The 12,082-nt window shown below is 35.5% G+C and overlaps 1 protein-coding gene across 3 annotated transcripts in view; it reads right to left on the bottom strand.

Moving 5' to 3' along the window:
- Window positions 1-12,082, bottom strand: part of UBR1 (ubiquitin protein ligase E3 component n-recognin 1) — a 51,798-nt gene that overhangs the window by 16,464 nt on the left and 23,252 nt on the right. For all 3 annotated transcript variants that reach the window (XM_088520455.1, XM_088520456.1, XM_088520458.1), the window contains 14 exons: window positions 11,837-11,947; window positions 10,831-10,896; window positions 10,565-10,666; window positions 9,686-9,749; window positions 9,050-9,174; window positions 8,585-8,637; window positions 7,573-7,675; window positions 7,037-7,085; window positions 5,968-6,122; window positions 5,475-5,574; window positions 5,226-5,335; window positions 4,485-4,574; window positions 2,971-3,158; window positions 1,124-1,329 (listed from right to left, as the gene is read on the bottom strand). In XM_088520455.1, the coding sequence (XP_088376581.1) occupies window positions 1,124-1,329; window positions 2,971-3,158; window positions 4,485-4,574; window positions 5,226-5,335; window positions 5,475-5,574; window positions 5,968-6,122; window positions 7,037-7,085; window positions 7,573-7,675; window positions 8,585-8,637; window positions 9,050-9,174; window positions 9,686-9,749; window positions 10,565-10,666; window positions 10,831-10,896; window positions 11,837-11,947 (1,522 nt within the window). The remainder of the gene's footprint in view (window positions 1-1,123; window positions 1,330-2,970; window positions 3,159-4,484; window positions 4,575-5,225; window positions 5,336-5,474; window positions 5,575-5,967; window positions 6,123-7,036; window positions 7,086-7,572; window positions 7,676-8,584; window positions 8,638-9,049; window positions 9,175-9,685; window positions 9,750-10,564; window positions 10,667-10,830; window positions 10,897-11,836; window positions 11,948-12,082) is intronic.

Here is a 12,082-nt window from a genome sequence, read left to right as displayed (position 1 = left end):
GCCTACAGTGGGTAGAATAATAGAGGCTTACTGAGATTTTTACTGACAAATGCATGCTTGCCGTTTCTTGACACATTATTATTTTTCAAGTGCTTATTAACCAATGATAATTATTACCATCCAGCATATTTCACAGAATAGTTAAGGTTGAAAGGGACCTCTGGAAATCATCCAATTCCAACCTCCCTGCATGACCAGGGACACCTAGACCACGCTGCACAACCTCATGTCCAGGCAGGTTTGGTTTTGAGTATCACCAGAAGAGACTCCACAAAATCTCTGAGCAGCCTGTTCTGGGCATTAGTTCTTCCTTGTTCCATTTTATTTCTTCTTTTTTTGAAAAATATCTGTTTGTTATTCTCAGCCCTCTGAGATCTCAATTATCCGCCACATATTTTTAATGATAATTTAGGATTATGCTGATAACAATGGTTCGGAGACTGCTTTCAATATTGCTTAAGAGTATTATTCTTTTCTCAATATTTTTAAGAAGGGGACAAAAAAAGGTATTGAATACTTCAGCTTCCCCTACTTTCCTATTTCTTTCATCCTCATTAAGTAACTGGCCAAAATTTTTCTCACATCTGTTACTCTCAAAAAGTTCTGTTTTGTCTTTATTTCTTGCCATTCCAACTGTACATGTCTTTTTTTATATTCATATTTGAATGATGTCATGAGAGATCTTTGCTTACTTTTTAATAACGTTATAATTTTCTGGAAATAAAAAAAAAATCGCCTGAAGCTGCCATATTGGCCTCTGATCATATTCATTTATTTCCTTCCTATTAGGAAGGCTTGCTACTGGACTTGAATAAAGAGAAGCAGTTCGTAGACTCTTTCCAAAGTGACCACTTCTACCCAAGTCTAAGTTTACTGTTTGTTTTTCTGTGAGGCAGAATTAAATCTTCATGTGTCTCCTCTTTTACATTTTTAAGGCATGGATTTTAGATAAGTTTCAAAACTCCCGTTTTATTTTTATTATGTGAGGGTAAGCCATATAGCAACCTGACCAAACGCAAATTCTGTTTGGTTTCAAAGGATGCAAATTCTAGGCACAGAGCAGTCTGTGGCCTAGAAGAAAAAAAAAAAAAAAACAAAGAAAAAAAAACACAACAACACTTACCCCCTGAGAGTTCCAGAATTCTGCTCCTATTTTGAGTTAAGGCAGTTGATTTCTGGACACAGGCAGATAAAACCATGGCAGCACTTTCCAGCTTTACTTCCTGCTCCTCCTGACAAAGAATACATGTCAGAACTTCTTTCTCAGCAACAGACGGACCTCGTTTGGGACCCAAAGCAATTCTGGAGTGATCTATTGCCAAAGACATGCTGTAAGAACATAAGTGACAAGTATAAAATAATCAGCTGGCTTTTTCTTGGCATCTAAAACCATAATTTACTGCTAACATTTCTTGTTTTATACCAAAGTGTGTGCTTTAACAAAACAGAATGATGAAGAAATGCCTCGGTCTTCACTAAATGCAGTTAAAAGTAGAAAGCATTTAATGTAGCATAAACACATTGAAACGGATACAGCAGGATATTGAGAAAACTGTGCTCAATATAAATTGTATTAGACATGTTTTAATCTTAAAGAATTCTTGGAGAAAGCATACTAAAAATGAATGCCACTACTTTATTCAATGCTTTGTGAAGTTATAAACTTCTGTACAGTGTTAAATGAGACATACTTCCAAGTATTAATAATTTTTGTTCCACAGAATTCAACGATGATTTAGACAGTATCACATTTTAAAGATCAAAGCTCACAGAAGTGATCATATCTTTGTTTCCTTTAGCAGATATCTCTACTTTCCTGATTAGTTCTATGCATCCCCGATTAGGCTAAATTAGTGCTGGGCATACCACACTGCTCAAGTGCCTCCAGAATGGAAGCAACTCATAGCAACAAAATTCTGGCTTCACTAAGACAGCTAAACATCCCTTTCCTTGCACTATCCTCCCAAAGTACAAAAGGCCATTCCAGAACACATGAAGCTTTGCTTCAACATCCACAAGCTGTGGATGACCACCTTGACGGAAGGTGTCAGTAATAAGTTGTGCTGCATCACACTGCTACCCATGCAGTCGGGCTAACAGAGGTTTGTGGCATCAAATGCGGAGATTACTGCAAGTGACTGCTAGCAGCACTCACATGCAGCAATGCTACCCTCATTATCCATCACTTATGAACACCACCACTCTTTCGGTTGTAATTTGGTCTATATTTTCAAAATCCGCCTGGTAATGCGGTGAATTTCCTCTAGATCTGACTCATTAAAATATATTAAAAATCTAATAGGAAGAATCTACCTACAAAAAGCATCAATCAAATAAATTCAGGAAACGCACTAAAAAGACAAGCATACATTAAATTTGTGTCAAACATTAAAATCATGATAACGAAAATAGCTGTTAATACGCACTAATATTAGGATTTATGTTATCAGATTAAATAAGTTGTTTCTCCAGGAAAAGTAGCCAGCCTGTAAAATTCCAAGTGCCTCCAGTATGAAATTACATGTGAATAGTCAACAAACAAAAAAATAGCACCTACAAGAGCTACAAGAGCCACAAGAAGCAGGTCTTCACTAAAACCTAACTTGAGTGCATAGTGCCTTTTAGATTTTTTTTTCCAAATCAGATACTTGGAAGTTTTCACACACAGCAGACAATCACCTCCAAAATTACAATGACATCAAACTCCGCAGTTTTCTAATGACATTTTTCAAATGTTTGGTAATATATGCATCTTTCACTTGAAGATATTGCTTTTTTACAGTTTTTCTTATCCATCAACTTTTCCAACATTAAATGTTACTACATATATAATTCTGTACTAGAAGACAACTTAAAAACTGACACAAGTTTGCTGACCGTTGTTTGCATGTACTCGCAATTTTTACGGAGCAGAACCACTTAATCAATCAACTCTTCCCATCAGAACTCACGATATGCCCTTTTTCTTACCTTTCTTCCTCCATGATAGCATCTTCTTTTCCCTGAGTCTCTAGGGTATTTTCATACAGGAGCTTGTGGGTTTCAATGAAATTCCTCTGCAGAGCAGACATCTGGGCCATTATCTTCTGACGATGCAACCTGGCTGCTTCTGCCTTTCTCTTCCGCTCAGCTTTCTCTTTGTCCTGAGTGCTCTGTGTCTTACACAAAAAGAGAATAAAGAAATCGCAGGTGAGCGAGAACATAAAAAAAATAAAAAAAAAAAAAAAAAAAAGGAGAGGGTTCTTCCAAGTACAAGCATTCTAATCACTAACATGAAATTCCTTAACCTACCCGGCAGCACTTTAAAAATAATTTTAATCGTCACATGAGAAAACATTAATATCTTGGACCTAGGGTTAACTAGGACCAAAACAGAACAAAGAAGAGATCTTGAGTAGTTTGCAAGAAGACACCTAACACACACTGTCGCCCAAACATAGGATCAATAATACCCAATCCATTTTAGTTTGGAGTTCACCTCTTCTGTTCTTAAAGGAGACTTTGGTAAACTCTGTTTTTCTCACCATAAGTGAAACCTGTCCAAGTCTCCCTTCCAGAAACTTAAGAAAATGTTAGCCTGAACAATCTATGAATAGAAAAGACTTTATGAACAGCATTTTATGTAACTAAGGATATTTTTCCCCATTCTTCTTTATTATAGACTGGGCAACTCTCCTTCTTCCAGTATTTTCTCAACTATCACGTTTTCAAAAGATATAAACATAGTTGATACTTTGATAATAGAAAATTCAAAAACCACAGGCAGACACAATTAAAATATACAAAGTGTAATCTTTAAACTTCTGTGGTAAGGTTGGAGCTATGTATGCCATGACTGGCCAAGAGTTGCTGAGAAGCAAGCTGCTGCCAAACAGAACATGTCAGAGCCAGCCTGTTTGTATTACCCTTAGACAGAGGGCTGACTGGATTCTTCTTTGCTATTCAGCTGCCAGTTTTACAAATTATATAGAACTAAATCTCTGAAAACTCCATTCCTCTGTCATTGGCAACTGGATTCAAAAGTCATTTTGAGGGGAGAGGGCACAGACCGATACACAGACAGAGTAATCACATAAGCCTAATATCTTTATGCAATCAAGGCAAAGCAGATTTGCAGGAGCCACCAAGAGGTCAATTACAAGACAGAAATGCAAATCCATGTGAAATGATAAGTACTGCACATACACAGTATAAACATACATAACATATGCACAACATAAAAGATAATCAAATCACTAAGGAGAACAGAAACTAATACTTTTCTGATTTTCTACAACAGTTTCATTTAACCATATTTGTAAGGGTAATCGTGCATTTGTTTTTAAATATCAATCTTTGAAGCTAAATACTGTTTCTGGGCAAAATTATATCAGAAATTAATACTAAAATCCTATTTGTCTATAATAGCTAGATTGTAAGTTTAGCTTTTTGAATGGCTTTTTTAAATAGGTAATTCAAAAGTTCCATTGAACATTTATTATTACCTCATCACCTTTTGTAACTTCTGAGCCTGATGTAGCTGTTACTGTTGCCAAACTCGATTTTTCTCTCAATCTTTTCACTGTGTCAAACATCTAGAAATAGAAACTTACATGTTAAAAGTAAAATACAACTCAGCTGTAAACACAATACAGATAAGACCAAAGTTCTTGATATTCGTTTTCATATTGTTTTTAGAATTTCATATGGATGAAACCTACAGCCATACTCCTGAACGAGGCAAAGCACCCAGCTGAGACAGTATTGTGCACTCCTATAATACTGCTGTGTCTATCTCCTAAAACCACCAGTATAAAGGAAAGTAAAATTCTTCCAGTACTTTGAGTCCTACATCATTGCCAAACATCAGCCAGCATGACTTAAGTTTTAATACAAGGAGCTGCTAAAAAACCTTCTGATTTTACAAGCCTTTATGTATTGCTTGCTATTATATCAGAAATATAAGGAATAAAGTCTATGATGAAAAAATAATTATCAGAACAAAATATTAACATAACACTTGAAAAACAACTGCTAATACAGTTTTTATAAAGTGTTAATGCCCAATGCTCAAAACACCTCATCTTATTTCGAGGTGAGGGAGGGAGAGGGGACTGACAAGAAAATTCAAAAGATTTAACTTCAAGAAATATTCTGTTTTTAACACTATTTAAGGAGTTATATATGAGTCATAACATAATTCTGAATTACTAAAATATTGTAGCTACATTCCCCGCCTCGTTTACCTGCAGGATCCAGATGACTGTGTCCTTCTGTGCTTCTAATTGAGGAACTCTTCTTAATTTCTCCAGAAGCATTAATACATTCACAGCATTCAAGGCTGAGCTTCCCATTCCTTTACAAAGGGAGAAAATAGAAATGCATACATCTTTCTTCTAGTTTATTGCCCATGAAAAAGTAAAAAAAAAAAAAAAAAAAAAAAAAAAATCAACTAGACTGATTTACTCTGTCATTTCAGAGAAAATGAAACATACTTGTTGCTTTGTGGTAAAAATCAAAGGTTACTTCTTCTTCTGGAGACTTTTGTAACTGCTGCTTCTCTTCTAATAATCCTAGGGAAAGGAGATGAAGCACCTAGAAAAAGTGAGAGGCAAAACTCATTCACTGTCAGAGGTCTGGAAACTGGTACACAGAGCTAAGAATGTTTACTATAGTTCCTTTCCTACTACTGTTGATTGTATAGATGATCGCACACAAGAACCGGAAAATGTGCAAAGATGGTACACGAGAGGTGCAACTCTCGTGTCCTCCTTAATCATCCTCTCTGTGTATAAATATCCTTCTTGCATTTTCTTTAATAAATTTGCATACTGGCATATGAATTTGTTGTGTTGCTGGCATAAATCTATGAATAAGCAGCTAGTTCCAGAAAGACAGTTCAGAGTAGACCCACTTTAATATATCAGAAACAGTTAACAGACTTAACATGGGAAACCACCAAGGCTAAGACACCAGCACTATGCATACCATTTGGATCATTGCTTCCGTCCACAAGTGGGTTTCCAGTTCTACTGCTCTCTGGAGGATGGTCCGCAGTATGTGCATCATAACATCGCAGTTCAGAAGCCTCACCACGTTGCTGAATGCAGGACTGAACTCTGGAGGGGGTGGTGGTGGCAATGCTAGGAATAGTAACATGCAAATCTATCGGTAACCATACTGGCATCTCATGAACAACTACAGGCAAGAAGTAGAGAGCAAATATACTGCTCCCTATTTAAGGAGCAATAGGATTTTTTCAGTCACAGAAACGTGACTAAACACAATGGCTTGCCTAAGTAAGTTTTCATCTTTGGAAAAAAAAAGTGCATTAAATTAATTTTAGAAATAAATATACACAAACTAGACTAAACAAACAACTTATCACAAGTATCTAGTAATAACTGGCAATCCAATGTTTACTATACTCCACTGCCCCTTGCTATTTATATATACCACTGAGATACATAAAGTGTTTTTGTTTTGCACTGAACGCGATCTTCTGAAGTAGTTAAACAAGAACGAGCACTGAATTTTTCAAAATTGCAGTATATCATGTTGAATGTCCCCCGTATCACAGGAGTTCTAAATTATTCCTTCTATAGGATCATTTGGATCATTTCTAGTTATGTAGCTTGTCCAGTACTTAACCATATATTTTTGAGGCAATATTGAAAGCAAGTGGTACAGTGTCTCATGCAGAAAGCACATGGAATCTTGATGCCTACTAACAGCTCAATCCATAGCAGAATCTTTCCCTACTTAAGGGTACTGATTTAAACCAGCTTCCTGTTAATTTTATCAATGAGTATTATGTTATGTTGATTTGCCCATTTGAAATTAAACCATACATTCTTTTTTTAAAGGAAATGTCAGATGCTAACTAATTATGATTACCATAAATCATAACAAAGTTAAACTTCTGAGTGGAACTCAGTTACTCCATTATATGCCATAAGCCTCATTCCAAAGATCTCATTTTATAGACTCTACTTGTAATACTGAACTGTGTATGAACACATTTGCTGATTTGAAGATAATAGGTCAACATTTTTACCTTCGTCTCTGTTTTCTTGTTTTCTTCTTTTTTTCTGTGTATGCTCAGCCTGCAGAAAAGGTAGTGTTGTTATGTCAGCATCTCTACAGGAGTATGTAAGAAAACAGTCAGAAACCACAGGCTAGCAAATGTCCTAACACACACAGTAAACAGGTAAAATCTTTTCTTTAATAATAATCACATTTCAATTTTGCAGTAGAGGTTAATAATTGGAGATCTTTTCTTCGTTATTTAAAACTTATAAAAAGGAAACTGGGGATCTTCCAATGCAAATGTAATTCTTACCGTGTTTTGTTCTTAGGACAAATACTTAAGAGAGATTACGGGTATCTTGGGGGGAAAAACAGCATTGCAAACCGCACCATGTTAATGTCTGTTAACATTTCATTTGATTTGGGCTTAGTTACCTGTACATATCATTTTATAGATCAGTTTTTTGATAATCCATTATCTTAACTCCTCTTATTCAGCAAAATTTAGAACATTGAAAAGCATGTGTTGCATTTATCTAGACAAGTGAATTTTACAGTGCCTACCTTGCTGTGCTGGGTCTTAGTATAGTGATAAAAGAACATATTGAACTCTTTCAGGCATTCATCTTTCAGTTCATAAACTCCATGGCCAGATACACCTGGTTTCCTTAAAAAGAAATTTTTCATATAGATTACTAATGCACCTTCAACACATCTTTCAATGCGTACAAATCAATAATACAATTTGTTTTCTGAGGAAATGCTAATAACAAAATGCAATTGCAATTGTTGCTTCATCAACTTATGAAGACAGGAGGGTAGCTGCAGTTATCTGTCTTTAATTTTTGATACTATGATAAATTATAACCAATACAGAAATACTTCTAGTTACAACACATCCTGAGGTCATCAAGATTTTAACTTTATAGATTAGAATATCACATATTTGGACCTTACTGTATGAAACCAAGCAGTTCCTTTAACCAAGGTCAAAACTAAGTAACACAGAGCTACTTTCCATGTGCATCAGCAAAAAGAACATTTTCTGAACCTCCCACATCATTTGCAAGGTAAAATTACTAGGCACATCATAGCTGCCATTGATTCAAAATAAACAAGCCTGCCACATGATATTTAAAGCAAGGTATAACACAAAAATTAAAATTTGAAGACATTTTTGTGACAAAAGCATAACAGAAATTTGAGTCAGATTTCTTCAACTGATACAGCTCCTGCCTTTCCTACATGGGCAGATATTAACCCTATTTGAAAGCTTCGGCTCATTAGTAACTGAGTAAAATCTAAACCAATAATTGAGTGTGAATGCTAAAGGCAAAATGAGTTGTTAACAAAGTCCTGAGACTCCTCAAAATTATTTAAGAATGAGGCAGAAAAGAACAACATTCAAAAGGTCCCTACAGTTCACCTTCATATGCATCTTTGAACGTGCATATATTTCAAGACAACAAAATATCAGCCAAAGGAAGACAGTGCACTCGCCGCCCAGGTGGGCTGTATAAGCTAAGAGCTCTTAGTTCACTTCTATGATCATTGAAAAGAAGTCTTAAGAACTTACTTAAATGTAGCAACTTTATCAATCACACTCTCCAAGCCGGTTTCATTGTTCTCCTGTTCAAAAACAAGAAGTTGTTTAGGATAGATACATTATGATTCTAATATCTTCAGGATTAAGTGATTAAAGCTAAAGGATCATTTTGTTGACGACACACAAGACAAAATGGCTCCATGGTCCTACAGGGCCAAAAGAGAAAATGATTTTAAAAGCATTTTTTCTTTACAACTAGAAATATGCCTCTGAGTACATTAAAAGATTCCACCCCTTCATCCCAAAGCACAGTCCCCATATCACCACCCTGTCCAGATTAGACCATACTTGAACTCACGGCATTTATCACATTTCTCATGTTATACTGCAATTCTGAACACAACATATACAGCTTAAAAAAAAAAAAAATCCATATAAGCATACGGAATCCAAAGATGAAAGTTTTCAAAAAGGAACAATCAGATCAGGACTCACATTTTCAGGCAAGGACTTGGTAATTGCACTGTGAGCCATTGGTTCAATACACAGCAGATGGATGATTTCTCTCATGATAACATCTTCCTTCGTTACATTACTCACTCCAGGCACATATCTTTCCCCTGCCAGGGTGCATCAAAAGAAAGAAAACAGCAAACATTATAGTTAGAAAACTATTTTGAATTTTGCTCAGCAAAAATGCTGCTGCTGAATAGTTCATGATAGAAGTCTGCATTCCTCAAAAAATTATCCCAAGCACCTCAGAGAATTCAGGAAAAAGGGCTTTTAGAGCCTAAGTTCATAACAAGGGCTCAGTTGGAGCTTATTCTTCATATTCTACCTTGATAGTCAACTACAAAGTTATCAAAAACTATTGCTCCCAGTTGACAATTACTTGTGTTATTGAATCCCTTGTTTAAAATAGGAATTTTACAGTACCCTCTCTGTAACATCTACATAACAAACAAAAAAACAAGGAGTCATTCTGCCTGTTTTTTTTTTCTCCAAATTGCAATTGTGCATTAATTTCTAAGACAATAGTAGACAGAAGAAAACCTTGATTACAAGCCATTAAAAACAAAAGAAATCCTCAAAACATTGTTAATGTCATATTCATGATAAACAGTCTCTTACCCACAACACAGATGAGAATCTGTAACATCTCTTCTATCAATACATTGTATTGCTTGATCAAATCCTACAAAAGTTAGAAAAAGCGATTAAAAAAAAAAAAAAACACAACAGTAAAAGCTGTCAAATGACACTGAGGTCAACCTTCAAATGAATTTTTTCCACCCTCAAACAGCATGTTGTAAGCACCATCCACCACTCTAAAGAGCTGGAAAAAGTGTCCGCACTTATAAAGCGGGTATTATTCTGCAAACAAAGTGCAAAATTTATATGCAGAAAAGGAAATAACCAATAAAAACATATCCCAAAAGAAGGATTATGTGAGAACTGAAATCAAGATGGATAACAGATGCTGTAAAGACATTTATAGATAATATACAGCCATAATACGTCTTGATAGATGGAAATCTCTTTTCTACAACGTTTCTCTTTCTTTGTTAATAATTTTCTATGTCATTGCCCAAACTAATCTGTTTATACCTAAATATATGTTCATCTTTTGAATGTGTAAGGTACGGAACAGCGAAAAGCAGAATTAAAGAAATATATGTGGAGAAGGAATAAACTAGACAGGATGGATACTCTTGTAGTCTGTATATGTAATCTTATGTCATGCTAGTACTACAATTGTTTGAACAGCCTGGTAATGGCAAAGCCCTTCGAACAAAACGCGTCAAGGAGGACAAAGCCAGTTTGTTAATTTTGAATAAAAAGCCTCTGGATTCAATGGGGAATCCATTAGTTAGCTAACTCCTTGCTCCTATGTTGACTGTGTTTTAGCGTGGTCATAAAAATGAGTGATCAATAGCTTTCAGTTTTTCCCTCAACGTTCCATAAACTCAAAAGCAGACAAAAGCATCGGCAGGAAGACTTGCCACTCACCTGATCTTTGGTCGGCTTCATCTTCTTGAAAGCATCAACAAGCTCATATCTCTGCAGCATCAGCAAGAGGAAATGATTTGGATCCATAAGAGAAGCACCAATCTGCCAAAAACCCATGTGTTATGAAAGTCAGTTACATCAGAATTAGTTATTAAGAAAAATATTTTATTAGTCATAGGACATTTCAAAATGATTCAAAACTAACAAAAATTAAAGCAAATCCATTAAAATGTCAAGTGAAATGAGCAATGACAAATCACCAATACCTGAAGCATGATGATATCTTTATCATACATTTCTTCTCTGCATTTAACATCTTGGTAATAGAATACCTGAGAAGCAGGAAAACAACATTTAAGCAGAGAAGTAACATAAATGCTGAAGTAAAAGCTATCAAATCTGTGGCAAACTTTTTATTTATTTATTTATTTTAAATGTGTAGCACTTTTGTTTAGGCAAGGGAAAGTTTTGTGCTTCTTTCAAAACAAATATGTATATTGACAACAGTCAATTTTTTTTTCTACTAATCCAGAGAAAATCTACACCGTACTAACCTTCTCATCTTCTTCCAAGATAACATATTTCAAGCGGCTGCTAAGCCCTTCTTGAAAAAGTCAACCACCTTCTCCCACCCCACACCTGAAACAGAGTTCTGCAAGGGGCTAACAACACTTCCTTTGGTTTTACCAAAGGGCTTTGTGAAAGGTAGATACAGGAAATTTCTACTTTTGAGGATAAAAAACAGTGAATCCAAAGCAGGTAAAATACAAGAATCTAAGGCAGAATTTTACTGATTCTATTGTACTAAAAAGATAGCCAACAACAAAATAATATTTGCTATTTCCACTTACAGAGTGCTCCAAAGTTAGTCTGATTTGAGATGTAAATAGTTTAACTTTTCCATATGATTGCCATACACTAAGAAATAACACTAACATTTTATGTTAGAGGAACAGCAGTTACAGTCATGCCTTTAACAGACCTGACAGTAGTATGTAAGAGATGTCAGTAACATTAATACTATTTCAGAGAAGGCAGAGAGAGTCCTAAAAAAGACGAAAAATATTGGTCTGATATGGCCATGAAAGCCATTGATAAAGCTGAAAATACAGCCGAGGTATCCAAATTCCCATGTGGAAACCTATCAACTAGGGGAATTTTTGTAGGAGTAACCCACATGAGCTGCTTTTGCACTGGACTGAACAGTCCCTGAGAACACAACTGCCATAAACTACCAACAGGGTCAGTGCTGCACACTACAATGGAGCGTACCTGGCTTATGAGGGAGAGCCCATTTCTCCTCCACATCTCTGCCGCCACCTGTGCTACTAGGACAAGGCATCGCAAAGGGTATTCTACTAGCAGGTCCACTTGGAATTCTTCCTGAAATAAAAACAATAAGCAAGCAGCTTAACATGAGTGTTTAAAAAAAAAAAAAAAAAAAAAAAAAAAAAAAAAAAACCTTACAAGAGATGCATTTTTTGTGATTTATACCCTGTGAAGGAGAAAAAACACTCA

The sequence above is a fragment of the Tinamus guttatus genome, unplaced genomic scaffold, assembly GCF_059628265.1.
Source record: "Tinamus guttatus ecotype Peru unplaced genomic scaffold, ASM5962826v1 Tinamus_guttatus_pri_ptg000089l, whole genome shotgun sequence".
Classification (NCBI taxonomy): Eukaryota; Metazoa; Chordata; class Aves; order Tinamiformes; family Tinamidae; genus Tinamus; species Tinamus guttatus.
The sequence above is the reverse complement of the archived record's forward strand: the minus strand, read 5'-3'. Positions and strand labels throughout refer to the sequence as shown.